Source organism: Anthonomus grandis, chromosome 4 (assembly GCF_022605725.1).
Source record: "Anthonomus grandis grandis chromosome 4, icAntGran1.3, whole genome shotgun sequence".
Classification (NCBI taxonomy): Eukaryota; Metazoa; Arthropoda; class Insecta; order Coleoptera; family Curculionidae; genus Anthonomus; species Anthonomus grandis.
Window position 1 is genome coordinate 15790255 of NC_065549.1, and position 21223 is coordinate 15811477.

Here is a 21223-nt window from a genome sequence, read left to right on the forward strand (position 1 = left end):
TTGAAATTCTTCATCGAGTTCCCTTTTCCGCTCTTCATTGGACCTCGGCTTTTCACCTTGAGGTGGCGCTATACCAGCTCTCAGGTCGAGGTCTGGAGGGGTTTTAATGAGGTTGATTTGTTTAAGATCAAGACGGGATTGGGAAATGGAAATTTCGAGGAGGAAAAAAAGCCAAAGTCTTACCCCGCTCTTTCTCTTGTTTTTTCTCTGTTCACTCTGCTGTCCTCACTTTTGATCGATAAATCAGTTTGGTAGCCGTCCGAGGCGCTCATCCTCGATATTCCTTGTTTTGGCTCCCGGCGATGATTTTGCCTCCACTGATAATGAGGCCGGTAATGGAGTCAAGGATTTTCTCTGTGGTTTGTATACAGCCGATTTTACTCAAGCGGCGAAATAACAGTTGGCAACGTTGCACCATGTGGGAGATTCGGATCCGTTTTGGTGGATCCGTTTACGCTTTGAAAGCGCGGCCCTCCCGAGATGGACGTTCAATTTTGATTTTGCTTTATTTACTATTATGCCTGTTTTAAGAAATCTGAATTTTGGTTAATGAAGTCATGAAACTTCTCTAGAGATGAAGAGTATGGTTTATTAAGCTCATAATAATCAGAAGACTTATAATAAATTTTCGAGACCACCTACTTAATTTCAACTCAAAAGGTAAAATCCATTTGCATAAAGTTGTTTAAAAGCATCAGTTTGTTTGCGACTTTTTTGGTGTTTATATATATTGCAATGAATTCTACGTTGAAGTATTGCAAGTTATTACTGGAAGAGGAAGAAGATGATTTAATTCTACATCACTTGTTGTTGAAAAAAAAAAGAAAACCCGTTAAGGAACTGTATAAATCACGTACTCGTGAAGGTTCGTTCAATATTCTCATTGAAAGGCATTTAAAAAATGACGGGGAGATATTTCGAAAATACTGCAGACTAAATTATGACCAATTTAATTTCGTACTTAGTTTGGCCAGTGAGGACTTTAAACCTCGCACTGTAAGAAAATCCATAACTCCAGAAGAAAAACTTTTTATCACATTAAGGTAAGTTTTTACAATTTAAGTCTAAACGCTATTGTAATTTACAACTTTAAAAGTACTGATTCAAAATCTATTTCATCATCAGCTTTATCTTCAGCTCCTTGCGAACAATCGGTGCTAGTTTGAGGCGGTAAAAAACTTTCTGGGGACTGCATCGGTGGAGAGTTAAAAGGATTAGAATTTGACATATCTGTATGTACTGATAGAGACCTCTCCCGTGGAAACGGAGTGCTAGTAGATGAATGCGTGCTACTTGATCCAAGATAATCGTAATGATTGTTATGCTGTACCTTACTTTGGACTGCTAGTAATTCGTACTTACTGACGGTATTATAAATATGCCTTTTGGCTTCTATCTGTAGAGAAGGCGACAATGATTCAAGCACCGATTTAATGTGTTCACAAAATGAATGAAGGGGACCGTTGGTTGATGCTTGCGACTGTTGAAATATTCCTCGGAAAGTTTCTTGTCTTTGTTCCTCTCTTTTCTTTAGTAGCTCTATAATCTTGTCGTTACTTGAGTCCGGCTTTCTTTTTTTGCGATTAAGTCGACGCGTACCTGTAGTTGAGAGGAAAACTGCATCGGCTGAACTTGTGCGAGTCGTTGCTGCTGCAGCTATAATTCCCACATTTTCAGCATTTTGCGATGACAACTGAGAATTTGTTTGTTCAACCTCATCCACGTTATCTGTCATTTCTGTCTCGCCTTCATTTATATTAGTAGTACTTAATCTCTCACTCGAAACTTTGTCAAGAAATAAAAGACGATTAAACAGTATCCATTTAGGTACCTTTTGTTCTGCTGATGACCCTGTCGGCAACTTATTTTTTCGCTTATACCGAAAGTAGCTATCTCTAATATTGCGCCATCATTTTTTGCACTCTTCATCTGAAACGAAAGTGTAATCAAAATTATAAACTTATTTAAAAAATTGCTATAATAAGAATAGGCTTTTGTTTTTATTTTCAGGTTTCTGGCTACGGGAGAATCTTTCGAATTATTAGCATTTGCATACCACATTTCTGCATGCCATATCGGAAAACTTGTGAAACTAACATTAGAAATATTGAAAAAGGTTTTACTTCCTTTATTTATGCCTGTACCTAGTGTAACGGATTTTAATCGCATTATAGCGGATTTTTTTACAAAATGGGACTTCCCGAATTGTTTTGGTGCCATGGATGGGAAGCATATCCGTTTGAGATGCCCAGCAAACACCGGATCTTTGTATCATAATTATAAAGAATATTTCTGTTTGGTCTTATTAGCAATCGTGCATGCAAACTACAAATTTATTGCTGTAGACGTGGGTTCCTATGGAAAGGAAGGAGATAGTGGAATATTTAACAAAAGTGCGATAGGAAAAAAAATTGCTTCTGGCAACTTTAATGTACCGGACGACAACAAACTTCCTAAAAGTAATATTGTACTTCCAAATGTTTTAGTCGCGGATGAGACATTTGGGCTGGATACGTATCTTATGAAACCATTTTGCAAGAATGATGCTAAACAAAAACAAAGTAGACCTAAAGCGATATTTAACTACAGATCATGCCGCGCTAGAAGAGTTACAGAAAATTCATTCGCGTTACTAAGCCAGATCTTCAGAATATTTTATACGCCAATAGCTGTTGTTCCTGAAACATGTGATAATATTGTCATGGTTGCTTGTTGCCTCCACAACATTTTACGAGATGCTTATTTAGAAAAGAGTAATAAACCTTACTACACTAAAAATATCGAAGCAGATTTACCGACTGAAAATTTAATTTCATTAGCAAGAAGAATATTTCATAACTCAAGGACAAGTACCATGGCAAAACGAAAGAATAAATCGAAAACAGTAAAGTGAACTGTATTATACTCGTATACTTGATTAATAATTAATATAAATGACACCTACCTGTTTTGTTTATTTCTGCTGCAATTCCTTTCCAAATATTATCTCGATATGCAGAGAGACTGCAATTATAAATTGGTGGATTCTTAGCGACATATTCAATTAATTTTTCATCATCTTCGTTCGAAAACGGGGCCATTTCGAAACACAAAATAGTTTTGTTCTTTCGAAATGCGTGCGCCCTCTACGAACAATGCGACCGGACTGCTCCTAGAGCAGTCGGGTCGTACTGCCACTAGAGTCTAAAGCACACTCAGTCACAAAATAAAAAAGTGGTGGGGACGCTGCTGCTCTTAGGCCATGTCAACGATGGCCGAGCTGTGTTGCCGGATGGCACTTTTTTTAAATGGTTTTCCGCCAGGAAATTAAAATAGAAAATTAAATGTGCGTGTGTATGTATTTTGTATTTTGTTTTACTAGACAGAAAAGCAGGAGATTTAATGCCGCGGCTAGCGGCGTTACAAAATAAAAATTATATATTTCTTAGGCTAGTTTTCATCCAAATTTGCAGCTCTTAGATAATTCTTTTATAGTTTTTTATAGGTAAGGTCCCTACCATATAATCATGCATTTTATAAACCATTCAAAAATGCATCATTACAAAGATATACAGAATATTAAAATATTTATCTAAAATTTTAAATTCATTTATATTTTTTAGGTACAATTCAATTAACTCCCATAAAAAAATACAAAAACCCTAACAGGGGTAATAATCTTTTTTGGTTTCGATTGTTCAGTTGCTTATAGTTTTTTTCGCAAAAGATGTGTCGAACGATAAGAAAAGAATTTTTTTATTGTTTGAACAAAGATTCCAGAAAGAGTTTTTAATGAAAAAGAAAGAGTAACAATCTTTTTTTGATTAAAAAATATCTAAGATATGTATACCTAGTCTTAAAAATAATAATAATAAATTTCGAAATTTTAATAAAAAAAATACTGCTTTTTTCTTTGTGAAGCATTTTGCCAATGGAGTTTTAATGTAAACATATTTTATTTGAGGATAAAAATTACATTTGTAAATGTCATCAAGATGACAGCTAACGTCTTGGAAAAAAGTTATTTGAAAAAAAAGTCTGGTGATCATTTTAAAGGTCTTATTGAGTATTGAGTATTTTTTATTTTATTATACAGGAGGTCTCTATTTTAACTTGTTTCAAAGTGGGAGGCTAAAAAACACTTTTTTTTTAAACATTTTTATTATAAATATTTTACAAGTATCAATAAATTACCCAAAAATAACGATATTTAACCCAGTCTTATTGTAGGTTTTTGCTTAAAAGCTAAACAGCATTTTGGTTAATATCAGTTGGAGTATGTATCATTTTCTTTCCAGTAAATTTACCAGACCTCTTCTTTTTCGTGGAGAACAATCTTCTCTGAGAAACAATATTTTTATTAGGAGCTGGGGTGTCTGTTTTTGGAAAAGACTTTGTTTTTTTCCCTGATGCCCGCTAATGATGGATTAGCTAGAGCCATCAATCTTTCAAGGCATTCCATTTCTTCATTAGTTTTAACTCAATTTAAAATTTCCTGAGTGGAAGTCAGAAACTTTTCTTTACGTTTGTTGATATCCTGGCAAACTGGTTTGTTTTTGCTTAATTCTAATATAGCTGATTCACGATTTATATTGGTGTCTGATTCATCTAATACTAGATAATCACTATGCTCTGCATTATCCCCTAAAAAAATTATCTAATATATGCGGTACCTTAATTATATCAAATTATAACTAGAAAACTTAAATATTATTAGAGGTTTTAATTATTAAATTTAACGGGACCACTTCCAGTAAAATCCAAACTAATTCAAACGATGCACCCAAACTTATTGCTCATTTATTATATCAAAAATTGCCATTCTAGCAGCACAAAACATAGCACAAGACTTAACACAAGCAAATTTAATTTCGATTGGCTATTCGTCAACAAGCACGTGAAGATTATCGTTACAGTTTAACATCAGCCACGAAAGTGTTTGGAGGGTTTTGCACACAAATTAACTTTATCCATTCCACATTCAGCTGGTGCAAGCACTGTTGCCAACAGATTTTCCTGCACGATTAGAGTTTTGCCAATGGTTTCTTCAAAAAACTGCCCAGAATCCAAATTTTACGGCTAAAATTCTTTTCACAGATGAGGCCTGTTTTTCACGGGAAGCCATCAGAAACTTCCACAATAACCATTTTTAGGACTTTAAAAATCCCCATGCCATTGGAGAAGGTGGATTTCAACAGCAGTTTTCCGTAAATGTTTGGGCCGGAATTATCGGTGATCATCTTATCGGATCGTACTTTCTCCCTCCTAGGCTGAATGGTGATACTTCACTACAGACAATTTTTAGAAGAAATATTGCCAGATTTATTAGAAGACGTACCACTAGCAACAAGAAATACCATGTGGTTTATGTACGACGGTGCACCTGCTCATTTTAGTCTTGTCGCTCGAAACTATCTAAATGATACTTTTGCTCAGCAATGGATAGGTCGGGGGGGACCTCAGCTATGACCAGCACGATCTCCAGACCTGAATCCTCTGGACTATTTCTTTTGGGGATATCTGAAATCGCTTGTTTATGCGACGCCAGTTGTGGATGAAAACGACTAGAGAAACCGGATTGTAAACTCTTCTAATGTCATACGCAACACACCAGGAATTTTCGAACGTGTGCGCCAGTCGATGGGAAGAAGATGGCGTGCTTGTATTGACAGTCGTGGTTCTCATTTTCAGCATTTGATTTAATAAAATTTTGATGATATTTAAAACTAAAGTAAGTTTTTATTATTTTTCACAAAAATTAAGCGATCGTATTTTTAATTGCTTAAATTTGTACAAATATCTCGCACAGAAAAAAATGGTGGCGTACACAAACAACAAATAAATTTTAAAAAGGTAACCATTTACGACGCCATTGCATTAAAATTTAAACATCAAAAATAGCATCTTATTAATTTTTGTTTTCGGTCAAATATGCGTTTTGCAAAAAAATTAATTTAAGGTTTTTTCTTAGTTGTTAAATAATAAACATGCTGAGATATGATTTTTAATTATTTATTTCTAAACGAACCAAAAATTCTTTGTTATACGCAAAAAATTTAAGAGACAAAAAAGTTTCATTTTTAGATGCTTTATTTAAAAGAAATATCATACTTACAAGAAATGTACCGGGCGATATTTTTTTTACAAAAAAATCATCCGACTTAGCCCGTGGGCACGCCCCTGACATTTCTAGGCCAGATTTGAGAATTCCAAAAGGTACCTTATAAAGTGACTAATAATATGTAAAGATTTCAACAAATTCGGTAAATGAGTTTATGAGATATTAATAAAAAATCGATTTAAAAAAAAAAAGTTTAACACCCTGTATCTCGAAAACGAAGCATTTCCGGACATATGTTTATATGAACTTTTTTACTTAAAATATGACAAGGAATCACCCCTTAAAATTAAAGTCATCACTTATGTTACACCCTATATAACACCGTTATTATCATAGATAAATAAATACACGACTACGTTGTCTAAAACTAAATTCGTAACCGTCGTACTCGTAACCTCTAACTTGTCAACTCTAATGAATCACCAAACAAACACAGGCTATGCTATGCCACTGCACTGAAGAACTGGCAACATAGCTCTTCCCGCCTTGATTCTAAATTTTGTGACCGAGTGTGCTTTAGACTCAAGTCGTACTGCCGCGTTGATAGTGTTGGGCGATATATCGATAACCGCGATATTTCACCGGTGAATCGAAAATCACTGCCGCTACCGGTGATTGACTTTTTGCAAATACGGTGATCAGTGATCGAAGCGAATACTGCAATCGACACTACACGCATTGGATGACCGCGCTGCTCGAAATATATACATTATTATTTAAAATAAAAAATAATATGTGAAGGAAAACGGTGATTTAGCAGATATGGTATTTATATCGGTTATATTGTTTAGACGTGGCGGGCACTGTCAAGTCAAAGAGAACATACAAAAACGCTCGACTGATACCGACAAAGGGCGCCGCTTTTTTCTGCGAATGTTAAGTTGTCGGTTTTTTTTCTTTCGGCAGTCGGCGTAATAGGCCAGAAATGTTAAATTAAATTTGGTCAACACTTATAAAATAAAATAAAAGCTTTTAATTTTAGTTTATCTCTGCTGTTTGCGTCGTAAACAAATAAGGAAGCGTGTATTTTTATAATTTTTCCTGTAAATTTTTTAATTTTATTGAATTTAGAATTTAGTTAGTTCAGTACCGGTTTCTGTTATCGCAAGAATAATACTGTATAGGTAAGTCAAGTATGGTCTAAGTGAATTTTAAATAAAAACATTTAGTTGTTTTAGTTCGGATTTGCTTTATAAATTGTAATATGCGAATTAAATTTTTTAATCTTTTAAATATTATTTAAATGAATACATAATATGAATGAATTAATAAACGGCATGACTGTAGAAAGATAAAAAAATCCACATTAAAGTATTTTACAAGCTTTTATTTGAATGTTCTATAAAAAGAATAAAATAATTAAAATAAACTTTTCCCTTAAAACTTTTATCATCAACTTTAACGTCACTGCACAATTTATATATGATATATTATAAGCTTGTCGCGAGATTTACCTGTGTAGATAAAGAAGTAAATTATAACTTGATCTGATTAATTTTAATTTAAAAAATTTTCCAACTAAGTAAATTGTGTAGTGACATTATAAATTGATGGTAAAAGTTTTAAAGGAAAAGTTCATTTTATTCTTTTTAGTACATTTAAATAAAAGCTTGTATTTAAAAAAGTTTTTTTAATTTTAATTTATTTCGTTTATTTTCAGTTTGTAACATGTCCAAAAAAGCGAAAACTAGTGAAATTTGGAATTTTTTTACGCCTGTTGAAGGTGACAATTATTATGCAACATGTAATATGTGCAAGAAAAGACTTTCCTATAAAACGACTAACTCAAATCTAAGAAAACACATTACTTCTAATCATCCCTCAGTTGCTTTAACTACATTAAATCCCGGCAAAACTGGTGACATAAGTCTTTTAAGTCAGGTAATAAAAGATATATGAATAATTACAGGCCCATTTCAGTCGTTAGTGTATTCTCCAAGATTCTTGAAAAAATAATAAAAAATAGAATGTTATCTTTCATTAACTCTTGCAATCTATTGAATGATAAATATCAATATGGCTTTATAAAGAACAGTAGTACACTTGGTGCGGTTGTGGATTTTGTAGACTGTATTTCAATGGCATTAGATAAACAACAAATAGTTATAGCTGTCTTCATAGACCTAAAAAAAGCCTTTGATGTAGTAAGCATAGACATTCTTTTAGACAAATTATTTAAAATGGGATTTAAAAATGTATTGTACAGCTTAATTAAAACATATTTGTATGACAGAAAACAGTACGTAAAGCTTGACAATATTATTAGTGAATGGTTATCTAACACCTACGGGGTACCACAGGGATCCGTTCTTGGACCTCTCTTATATATTCTTTATGTACTGAATCTCAAGTTAGCCAAGCTAAAAGCAAGATATTTTACCTTTGCAGATGACACTGTACTGGTATATGCTGGAACAGATGAAACTTCTTTAACACAACTTATTAATAATGACCTAAAATGTTATCTTAAATGGCTGTTTTCAAATAAATTAAAAATTAACATTGAGAAAACCAAATACATGATATTCAAACAAAAAAATAAGTCAGTCAGCAATAATCTAAATATTAATATTAATACTGCAATATTAGAAAAAAGTGTCGAATATTAAATATTTAGGTTTGCAAATAGATGAAAATTTAAATTGGTCACTACACTTAAACAAAATTTTTGATAAAACAGTTCCAATGCTATCTGCCTTATATAGAAGTAGAGATTATTTGTCTGAAAAAAGTAAATTTCAAATTTATAATGCCTTCTTTCTCACACATTTTAGGTACCTCTTGCCAGTATGGGGTATGTGCGGTGAAGTTAATTTTAATAAGGCTCAAATTTTGCAAAATAAAATTTTGAAAATTTTGTTTAATTTTGATTGGCTTACAAGTTCTAATACAATTTATTCAAATTTAAGTTTAAACAAATTAAAAGTGATATTGGAGATAGAACAATGTAAACTTGTATATAAAATTATAAACAACAGATAAAAAAGTAACATAAATATTATGTTTTACCATAATGTACATAATCATCAAACAAGATCACTAAATAATGTTTATCAAGTTTCTACAAGAACTAACATAGGTTTAAGAAATCCTATTACAGATGCAACTAAAACATTTAATAGTTTACCTCATTGTATAAAAGATATAAATAACTATAGATTTTTTGTTAAAAAATTAAAAGATTTAAAAAATGTTAATTAATTTATGTATAAATATTATAAGCAACATTGAAACATTTGTTTACTATAGATAATTAATTACTGTTTTGTTATTCTCGGGGCCAGTGTTTTCAAACACTGATTGGAGAAATTGTTAAAACTCGTTATACATTGTATTATTGTGGTTAAATAAAAAACATAAACACTAAAAATCCTATCAGCAGTGAAAATACAGCTAGTGCCAGTGCCAATAACACACCATCACAGTTTGTCATTCCATCAACTTCTGGCACATCAGTGACATCGCTTGCAATGATTAAATCGAGTACTCAACAAAAAGTTACAACATACTTGCAAAAAAGAATCGGAAAATCAACGGTGAACGAAATTAACGAAACATTTTTGGAGTTGTTCTTCAAAGATTTTCAGAGCTTCAGAATTGTAGAGGACACAGGTCTTAGAGAATTTATTCACGCACTAAATCCCTTATATGAACTTCCTAATAGAAAAAAAATTTCCAGTACACTAATCCCTGCACGATATGAGGAGTGTCTTAACGATTGTCGGCAATTGGTACATAGTATTGAAAAAAAAATATGTTTAACAACTGATTGCTGGACTTCAGTCAATACGGAAAGTTCACTGGTTATTTCATTGATGACAATTTCCAATTAAGATCTTTGCTGCTTGAATGTTCAGCCATGAAAGGCCATCATACTGGCCAAAATTTAGCTGCAACAATAAACCGAATTGTATCAGATTAAAACCTGTTAGATAAAATAATTTTGGTAGTTTCTGATAACGCCTTCAATATTAAAAACGCCATAATTAAGGAATTAGGGTGGAAACATTTTGGATGTTTTGCCCATCCATTAAATTTGATAGTTAAAGATTCTTTGTCTGAGCCCAATATTGTTGATCTTCTTACTAAAGTTAGAGCAATTGTTGGACATTTTAGGCAAAGCTATATAGCTACATAAAAGCTAACAGAATATCCAAAGCAAATTAATCTATCTGCTGAACCACTAAAATTAATTCAGGACGTAGCCACTAGGTGGAATTCTACATTTTCATGCTTGACCGCATTGTAACTTTAGAAAATACTGTAAAAAGCACAATAGCAATTTTAGACCACGAAAATGTGCCTGTTTTAAGTCCTTCTGAATGGAATCTATGTAAGGAACTTTCTAAAGTATTGCGTCCATTTGAAAAAAACAACACAAACAATAAGTGGAGAAAATTATATAACAGGTTCGTACGTCATTCCTTTAGTTATTGGCCTATTTGTTGTTTGTGCCAATTTTTGAAAAAAAAAGTTTGGCGATAGTGTAGTCCGTATGATAACTAAGTTAAAAGATGGATTATATTCCAGATTAAACCAGGTCGAAAATAGTAATACTTTGGCTATGGCATCATTTTTGGATCCGCGATTCAAATTGCTGGCATTCCAACATAGTGGAATAGCGGACAATACAAACAAACAGGTAATCGCTTTGGTTGCTGCTAAAATTGAGACAAAAAAGCAATTACTAACTGAAAACCCGCGCAATGATTTAAACCCAGTTGACGAAGAAGATGAAGGAGAATTTTCGATATGGGGACATTTACAACATAGTGAAGAAAGTTCACTGCAACAACATAAACATAATGCAACCAGTAAATCCATTAGCGAAGTGCAGCGTTATTTAGAACTTGACATTTTGCCAAGACAGGAGAATCCGTTAACATTTTGGAGAGAACAGCATTTTAACTTCCCCAACCTAAGCGAACTTGTTAAGGAAAGACTCTGTATTACTGCAACATCGGTTCCATGTGAAAGACTGTTTTCCAAAGCCCGCTTAATATTAACTGAGCGTAGAAATAAATTAAGTTCTAACAAAGCTGAAAAACTTATTTTTCTTCATGCTAATTTTTCATTAGGAAAAAAGTAAGCTATCTTTTGTTTTATTAATTTTATTTATTTAAAGAGTTTAATTTTCTGTTTTTTTCATTATGCGTTTTGGTTTTGCTTTAAAAAAGTTTTTTTATATTGTTTTTGTAATTTATTACAAATTACAAATAATGTTATGAGTTCGATTAATAAAAAATGTTTATTTTTGAATGTAGGTGATTCATAAACCCGAAACTTGATTTTATTTTTACAGATAATAATATGGCAATATACATATATTCATTAAAAATAATTCATTACAATTAATTCACATTAAGCTGAGAGCAATTTATGTGGTGATAGTGAAATCAAATATGACGGTTTTACCATCTTAAGGTGTGATAATTAAATCAATAAATATTAATAATATTATGACGATTGTTAATGAAAAAAAACAGTTAAGAGCTGCATAATTCGTAATCGTTGCCAGATACCCAGCTGTTCTTATTTTTATTTTCATTTTGGGTTTAACTTTAATATGTATCTATACTCAAGTCACTGCAGTGATTCAAATCACTGTTTAAAATCACGATGATTTAGAATTCACTGTCACCGGTTACCGAAAAATCACTGTATTTCCCAACACTACGCGTTGATCGTCTCTGTCGCTTTTGTCGTGGTCGGATGCTTTGAAAAGAGACCTTTTTTCAAATAGATTAAAGGGGTACCCATACGACAGATCGCATTGCCGCAGCAATCGCATCGGTCGCACTGGCCGCGACGATCAAAAGGCTACCTTACCGTGGAAACCAATTGTCAATGTCAATTATGTCAACATAAAAAGGTTATTTGAAATACATCTGAGTGGAACATTGAAAAATCAAATTTTTACCCGGAGCCCCGAAAAAAAACAGCGGTTTTGCTCAATAAAATGTCTAACCGCATGCCCCCGGTGGACCTAAATAAATTGAAGGCTAGCGACAAAGAATTCATCAGCCGCGTAAGCAAAGAGAACTTGGATCGAGTTGCCAAATTGAAGAGAGTTCGGCGCAATAATTGGATCACTTTTGGGTTCCTTGGAGCCACCGTACTGGGTATATACAGTTACACTATCTACTCGGTCAAACAGGAGACCTTCCTAGACGATTTTAACATACCCGAGACCACAAAGCCCCTTGGAAATGTTACAAACTAAGCTAAGATTACCCCCATTACCTAGTGTTAGAGATTTAGTTAAGCTCTATAGGTTAAGAGCTATTAAGCAACTCTCCCAAAATTTCTTATTGGATGAAAGAATTACAGATAAATTTGTTAGGGCTGCGGGAAATGTTAGGGATCATTATGTATGTGAAGTTGGCCCTGGTCCAGGAAGTATCACTAGGTCTATTGTCAAAAAGGCTCCAAAGAAACTCATTGTAGTTGAGAAAGATTCTCGCTTTGTTCCTTCTTTGGAATTACTTCAGGAATCTTGCAAACCATACACAGATATGCACATTGAGGTCGGTGATATTTTAACTTATAACCTCGAACATGGGCTTATAGGGGCTCAAAATGTTCCTTGGCACTATGATACTTTGTCACCAATACACTTAATAGGAAACCTGCCCTTTAGTATATCAACTGCTTTAATTATAAAATGGTTGGAACATATTTCCCAGAAATCATCTGCATGGACCTATGGTAGAACCCCTATGACTTTAACCTTCCAGAAAGAAGTAGGTGAAAGGATGATTGCTAATAATAATGAAAAACAAAGATGCAGACTTTCAGTTATGTGCCAATTGTGGTGTAATGTTGAATATAAATTCACTATTCCTGGAACAGCTTTTGTTCCAAAACCAGATGTTGATGTTGCAGTGGTCACTTTGGTACCTTTAAAAAAACCTCTTATTGATATCGCTTTTAAAACAGTTGAGAAAGTTGTAAGAGCGATTTTTAATACAAGACAAAAGTACTGCATTAGGGGTATAGAAAGATTGTTTCCAGAGCCAAAACAAGAAAAATTAAGCAAAACATTATTGTTACTTTCGGAAGTGAAGCCAACTGCCAGACCCTTTCAACTTACTAATGAAGAATTTGTCAGGATTTGCTATGCCTACAAGTGTCTTTGTGATGAACATCCACACTTGGAGGAGTATGATTTTAGGATGCCCAAAGCTATGTTGGAAGACTATATGAAGAAGTTTCAGAGTTGTAACCCATAGTTTTATTTTTCTGTTATAGTAGTGTTTAATAAAGTTTTTCAATAACTGAAGAACTATTTATTATTTATTGCACAATCTTGCTGACACTTTTAATAAATACATAGATGAACTTATTAGTTTATTAGCTATTACCTAGTTTCTATTACTTTTTGTATAAAAGTTAATTAAATCATAATTATGAATATATTGATATTTATTTAATGAGGTTTTACTGAAATAAAATTATTGTTTATTTATATTTTGTTATTGGTTTTTAGCAAAAATTATAAGGTAAAAAATATTGGAAAAAAATATGTTTAACATTTAAAGTAATTAATGGTAAATTTTTTAAATATATATGTATGAAACTAATAATAAATTCGAAATCTTGGAACAAAGTATCTATGTAGGTTGCAAAAATTTCATCTCATTTAAAAGTGGTTCAATTCTAGATTGTTGTCTTGCAAGGTTGATAATCACAATTTGTGTGTTATTCGATGACTAGGGCTGGTTTACTAGATATTACTAAAATAAAAATACATGAGAATAATTGTTCTAATAATCAAACTTGTGTAAGGCAAAAACTAGCGCTGTCAATAATATAAAGTACATACTTAGGAGTGTTTTTTGATACATTTCTGCCACATTGAATATATAGTCAAAGTCAAAAATAGCTTTATTGTTACGTAACATCATCTGTTGTTAACAAAGCATTATATAAAATCTTAAAGATAGTTGACAACATAATCTTTTACAAAAATGTTAACAATTCTTACATACATAGAATATAGAACACACCCAAAGAAAGGGTAGTAAGAATTCACATTACGCTGCACAAAACTTCACTGTCAAAAAATTGTATTTAAAAACTCTTCTACAGAATAAAATGCTTTAGCAAGCAAGAGTTTCTTTATATTTTTCCTAAAACGTTTTTCACAATTTATTAGCCTTATATAAAGGGGTAGGTGGTTAAAAAGCCTTCTGCCCCCGTACACAAAAGAGGACTTAATCTGCTCACTTTTTGGGATAGGCAGAGGTAAAGAGAAGGTTGTTCGGAGATTGTAACCCGAGGAGGGGGGGCCAAGCTGATGGCGATATTTTTTGTAGATAAGACAAACAGTCTCTAAAATAAAAAGGCATGGAAATGTCAGGACAGAGTGTTTTAAAAATAATGGCCTACAGGGGCTACGAAAGGGAGCTGCACACATGTAGCGTATGGCTCTTTTTTGCAAAATAAATAGAGAGCTGAACAAATACTGAGAGCACACACCCCAAAACACAATACCGTATCTCAGATAAGACTCAATAAGAGCATGGTAGGCAATTTTGGCCACTTAGAGAATGTGTTATTACTCTAATAGCATAACAGTTGGATGATAAGTTCCCTAATAAAGAGGAGATATGATTTTCAAATTTTAATTGCTTATCAATCGTCAGGCCCAAAAATTTGCATGTTTCAGAAGGACTTATTGTTTCATTTTGCAAAGTGACAGTTCCAAGGTTACATTTAAAAGTTAAAATATTAGTTTTAGAAATATTAAAAGTTAATCTATTAGATTCACACCATGACTTTACAAGAATTAAATCTTCATCAACGATATTCCTTAATCTCTTGGTGTCAGTGTCATGCCAAAGTAATGTTGTATCATCCGCAAAGATAGTAAATTTGCCCCTAATTGGAATTTGAGAGATATCATTGACATATAGCAGGAACAATATTGGTCCAAGAACAGAACCCTGGGGTACACCAGCGTCCATATCCAGACGGAATGACATATCATTGTCAAAGAATACCCTTTGTGTTCTTCCAGACAGGTAAGAACGAAATCAGTCGAGAGCAACTCCTCTGAATCCATAGGTTTCCAGCTTCTGCAGCAGTATTCTGTGACTTACACAGTCAAACGCCTTAGATAAGTCACAGAACACCGCCGCCGCACTCTCCCCAGCGTTCAACCCCATGTACAGAGACAGACTCTCCAAAAAATTGAAAATAGCATCAGATGTACCCAATTTCGTCCGGATCTTTATATATAAAAAGACTTGTCCTAACTGATAATCAACGTACAGCCCAAACGGTAAAACCTAGAAATATGAAATTTGGGGACAACATTCCTATGGTTATGTAGGCGTCCACTAAAAAGGGATTTTTTTAAATTCTATCGGGAAGGGGTTGAAACCACCCCTTATGTATCATAACTTCAAAACTATGTACTTTTTTAAAAAACGGTGAAATACATCATTTTTATTTTATTTTTTTACCTAATTTCCATTTTTTTGTTTTTTTTTTTTACACCACGCCTTAAGATTTTAACATCTTTTTTTATCCTTAAATTGATTGCTTTTTGGAAAAGCAATCAATTTAAACAAAAAAATGCAAAACACTTCAATTTAATTTAATTTTAATAAAAGCCACAGATTTTCGAAAATTCCGCCACCCTGAAGGGGTGAAAACTTCTAAGAAAATTCTTTCTTTTTAAACTTATAGCGTTGAAAGTTGGTATTTTTATATATTACAAGAAGGCAAAACAAAAAAATGTTTACAAAGAAGGCCTTCAATAGACCTTTTCTTTTATTGTCAAATTCCACGCGAACAACGCCGCGGGCATTCAGCTAGTTTGTAATAAAATTCAAAAATTTTGAGGCAAACAAGGTATTTCAAAAATTTCTATTATGAGTATCAAGTCACCGGTTGAATCTGTAATGGCATAATTGGCCTAAGTATTTGGACGCAGCTACCAGTATGAATTTGTGTCCTTTGAAAATGACACCAAAAGAGATGTTAAAGAATAGCCCTATTTAAACATACATTTTATCCAGCCTTTAACCTGTTTGTGTAATTTTTAAATAATGAATCAATACAAGATCCTGCTATTGGATTTTCAATAATATAAAGAACTCTGTTACACACTGCGCCTAAAATATATAATGCATATTTAAAAAATAAAAAGTACCTACTCAAAAATTAAAAGACATGTATATATTTGGTTGTTGGAACTTGGTGAACCTGATAATATATTGAGTTAGTTTAAAAATGATATAAAGGATTAATATTATTAAATCGTCCCTTCTAAGTATATAAATTTTTTTTTAATGTAGATAGTAATTTCTTGTGGTAGTGTAGAAATGCTAATATTATATTTATATTGCATAGGTGCTCAAACAAATTTTTTATAATTAATTGTGCACCTACCTATGATTGTTTTTGCAATAAACTTATTTATTTATACGTTTATCAACATATTCTGATTAAAATGATCCTTTAGAAATTTTAAGAAAAGACTACAGAATATTTCTTAGATAGATATAACTGTATATTCCTTCTTAGAGATCCTAATAAAAATTGAATAAGAGTTTATGCTTTGTAAAAAAAAGTATTAAAAAATAAAAAAATAAATGATCCATAGTGTTTAATAAAGCTTTTGAACAACCAAAGAATTTGGATTTATTTAACTGCTAATTATACAGTAGTATTGGGTCAACAGATTGTTTATAAAAAAAATCTGGATTTAATTTTCACTATGATTTTTTTCGAACATGTGCATTTTGACTATTAAACTTTTAGGGAGAAAAATTAATTTGTCCTTGTTTTAATTTAATTGTAATTATGTTTGTCTATTAGTTTTGATTTTAATTAATGGTTCTACACTTTTTCAGTCAAAAATATATGATAATAAAAAAATATCTAAACAAATATTATTTGTTTTACAACTATATTTTGTAAATAATCACACAAGTTCTAGTACCTATAAGATTAATAGATTTAAAAAACTATTCCTTGCGATAATTTGATTGATAGAATTTGATAGACAGATCTAGCATTTCTTTAAAATGAATTGCTGAATAAAGTTAAAGCTAGTGATAGGGAAAAAGTGTTGGTGGTTGTAAGAGTAGTTTTTAAAGTAAGGTCAGTGTCAGTTTTTCACACCAGATTGAACTCATTATGTCAGGAGAATATATAGTGAAATCATTTACAGATTTACTTGTTTATCTGATTAACCACTAAAAATTTATGTTCTTTGAGTTTTGAAATTAATCATGATCTCCTAATTTTCCATTTCAACTTGATAAGCTTGAAAATTTCCCATTGTAGCTCTGTTGAGTTTCATTCATCATATTCATTTATTGAAGAATGGCAGGAAAATACCTAAATACATAATCTAAATTGCCAGATATTAAAGTATCCAATATTAGTTTATTGAAAACATAAAATAATGAAGACAATAGAAAAGCATAATTCAAAGCACTGAGATTTAATCTTTTTGTGAAATTTAAAAAAATAAAATGACAACTGCTGAGTGCTGCTTCAAGATCAAGGTTTTAATGCATCACTTTAAATGCAAACACTACTGAATTTTTGTGCTGCAAACTGGTGAATCAAGTCGTCACTTAACAGCAGCGTTCAAGTAAAGCAGACTCAATGCAATAATGCATAGAAGAGCCAAACAATTCAAAAGTTGGAGTTTACTTGTTCCAACATACCGTAGCGCTTTACTACTCGTAAAGACCCTCTTGATTTGTATGAGGGATTTGACTGTATCACATTTGCTTGGTTCACCCTATAGCCTTTGGAAAATAATAGATAGTGCTGGGTGTTATGAATACTTTATTTTATATCACTTAATGGAGTTTACAACAAAAACACTTGTTTCAACGTAATCTTAGTATACAAAAAATATAATTAAAAGCCCGACCCGGGCCGGGAGAGACATTATTAAGTATCTCTTTTGAACAAATAACTGTAAGAAAAACACTTGGTAGATAGCTAAAACGCTTGGTAGATAAAATTAAGTTTATTAGAATGTACACAATTAAATCTTAGCTTTACGTTCCTTTCATGCTCTTTTCTCAACTGACCAAGAAACTACCTACCTAATATTACATACACTTAATTAATAATAACTTCGTTAATATATCCATTTTTTAAATATTTAATAAAATTTACATAATAATAAGATAACAACACTCAGCATATGGAACTCGGTAACAGTGAAATATAAAAAGGCAGTTAAATAAAAAAAACTTATTAGCCTAATTATTTGCTTTTAAAATAGGGGATGAAAGAACAAACCACTAAAATTAAAATAAAACGAAAATAGGTGTTTTACAACCTAGAATTCATATAAATATGCAAAATAAATATAGTTTTACATTGGGGATTATAGTACACATCAATATTTTGAAACTTAAACCCTTAAAAACCACCCTTAATGACGAAAAAAATGCATATATCATTCAAATGATTGCAATGCAATTAATAATAAATCGGATAGCTTTCACTATTAAAAACCACCACTAATAACAGAATATTTTTAGATTAAAATCACGATTTAAAAAAAATATGTACTCTAAATCGCTGATACTTTTTGAACATATTATTGGTACCTATATATAGTCCATTGTAGAAGGCTACGCTTTAATTTTTGAAATAAATACATAATTTTTTATGATAAATTTTTTTAAAACTGCAATTATTTTTCTTTTATTCCTAACTTTTTTAATTTTTATGCTAATGACTTACAATCAAGTTTATTTTTAAAGTTTTTGATAGTACATACTTGAAAAAACGTGCTAGATATTTGTCTAAGAAACGTGATTTTTTAAAATTATTTCAAGTTATTATTTTACGTCATTATATTTTGTTATCTAAAAAAAGGGGTTATGTTCACACAGTTGTACCTCGGCGCCTATAGAGCCATATTGGCTTTATAGAGCCTATAAAGCCAATCTTTTATTTTTAAACCAACTTTTGTTTATTAGATTTTTTGTAGGATCTCAATTTTCCGAGATATTTAAGAAATACTGAAGAAAAGCGTGTATTTTTATCTGTGAACTAATCCATTTTTATTTAAAAAAAAATGTATATCCCCTTTTACTCCTGCAGCCATCTACGCAACATATCGCCGGCATTTTTAAAGTACAAAATTTCCGCACAACGCTATTATAGTTCTAATATTGAAGACGCCCCTGTATAACGCAGTCGCCACCGGGCAGCAAAAAAGAGTAGCATCAGAAAGCGAGTGAGAAAGGCAACATTTTGGGCGGCGCTTAGAGTGATCCTTCTATTCTAGTTTATGTTCGGTGTCTATATATAGCCACAGAATAGCCACGATCAGTACCTTCCTCCTTTTTTCTGGGGGATTCACCACTTATATGTCATTTTTGACAAACTTGACGTTGTGCTTCTTACATTCACGCGATTAAAAGTCAGCAATTCATCAAAGTCTGTTAAGGTGCATGTTTACTGGTTGTCCTGAGTAGCAACACGTTTTAAGGTATATACTGATTGTACTGAGTCGCAACAAGAAGCAAATCTTGAACATAAACATTGAATATACGATATGGTATTCACATTTGGGAACTCATTATATAATATACGTTTGTTCGCAAGAATTTTAAAACGTACAATGGCGAGTTACGTTCCAAATTTTGTTTAGTACAATACGCGTGAAAGTGAACCATTTCGTCATGGAATAAGAACTCAAGGCCTAAAGTATAAGTTTTCCTCAAATATTCCGATTTTTAAAGAATATCACTTGAATCAATGTTGTCGGTGAGCCATCAGTAAAAATTTGTCGTAGATCTTTTTATATTCTATAGGAACCTTTTTCTTAATTCAGAATCGACGTTGTTCAAGGAGGTAAGGAGACATTAAAAGTATTTACTTGAAAATTTTCATTACCTTACAACTAAACTTCCATATCTCGTAATTCATCAGACTGTAACTTTTTCTTCTTCTTCTTCTTCTAAAAATAATCGTATTGACTCTCTGAAATGTTCAACGTTTTCTCTTCATAAACTTCGAACTCGTGTACCAGCTACCACTTATTAGTTATCATTCCACGATATTGTTAATCAGTCCATGATAATCGTTAATCACATCAGCTGTTTATTTATTTATTTCAGTTTTTAGTATACAAACAGATTGACAAAATCCAAAAATTGTAAATCTAATTTAAGTATTATATATGACAAATGTTATACCTACTTATGCAACAACTTAACAAAATATTAAATGTTACAAAACAACACACAACCCCAAACCAATCCCAGGAAATTACATATCGGATTATAATTTTTAATAACTGTAAAAACAAATTTGCAAAAAAGTTTAAATCATAATGGGCAAGTTGACAGCTTTAATCATCCTTACTAAGGGAGCATTCTGATAATAATTAGTTCTGCAACAAGGAATATACAAAAACTCATGGTTTTAAGTTGTACACCAATCAAAGCTTACTGAGTTAGCGAGATTACTACAATCTTGTACAAAGTCAAAATATCCGAAATAGTACGTCCGTCCCTTTTCCAAATCTAAGATTTTTAAATGTGAACGTGCATCACAGTATTTATGATTTTCAATGAGAAAGTGACTCTTGATGACTGAGGCAAACTGGAGTCTACAACTAACGAAAAAAAAACAAAAAGTCTCGTTCTCAAAAACTATAATAAAATAAATTAGAAGTGACATGTTTCGCTTAAAGAATCAGTTCTAAAATATATAAAACACCTCACTCCGCAAGACAAACTAGAGTCACAGATTTACAGAATACTTATTCTGTAAATCTGTGCTAGAGTCTACCAAACATATGAATAGTAGAGAGTCTTATGACAATAGTCTTATGATTATACTAACTGTCTTTTAATAAACCCTAGCATTTTATTGCAATCGTTAACTAGTTTATCAATATGCATGTTAAAAGACATTTTAGACTCAAATAGAATACCCAAGTCCCCCTTATATGATATGATAATAGGAAACTGATAGTATAGAATATTTGTCAAAGTTTGATTATAGTTGATTCTTATCATAAAACTAGATTTAGTAGTGAACACTTTCTTGAAGAGTCTCACAATTAAGTACAGAGCCAATTCGGAGAAACATTTTTAGATCATCAGCATAGCAAAGAAAGGA

The 21223-nt window shown here is 31.9% G+C and overlaps 2 protein-coding genes and 2 long non-coding RNA genes across 4 annotated transcripts; 2 read left to right on the forward strand and 2 right to left on the reverse strand.

Annotated features, from left to right (window-relative positions):
* Positions 1-1013: 1013 nt before the first annotated feature.
* On the reverse strand, positions 1014-1901 carry LOC126735524 (uncharacterized). The gene is made up of 2 exons (XR_007660427.1): positions 1331-1901; positions 1014-1271 (listed from the first exon to the last, which is right to left on the reverse strand). It is a non-coding gene; the product is annotated as an uncharacterized LOC126735524 (long non-coding RNA).
* Positions 1902-8070: 6169 nt separating this feature from the next.
* LOC126735295 (uncharacterized) lies at positions 8071-8669 on the reverse strand. The gene is made up of 2 exons (XR_007660364.1): positions 8481-8669; positions 8071-8223 (listed from the first exon to the last, which is right to left on the reverse strand). It is a non-coding gene; the product is annotated as an uncharacterized LOC126735295 (long non-coding RNA).
* Positions 8670-11948: 3279 nt separating this feature from the next.
* LOC126735565 (cytochrome c oxidase assembly factor 3, mitochondrial) lies at positions 11949-12323 on the forward strand. Its single transcript, XM_050439596.1, has one exon. The coding sequence runs from the start codon at positions 12060-12062 to the stop codon at positions 12321-12323; it is 264 nt and encodes an 87-aa protein (XP_050295553.1). The 5' UTR covers positions 11949-12059.
* On the forward strand, positions 12310-13385 carry LOC126735564 (dimethyladenosine transferase 1, mitochondrial). The gene has a single exon (XM_050439595.1). The coding sequence runs from the start codon at positions 12310-12312 to the stop codon at positions 13330-13332; it is 1023 nt and encodes a 340-aa protein (XP_050295552.1). The 3' UTR covers positions 13333-13385.
* Positions 13386-21223: the final 7838 nt, after the last annotated feature.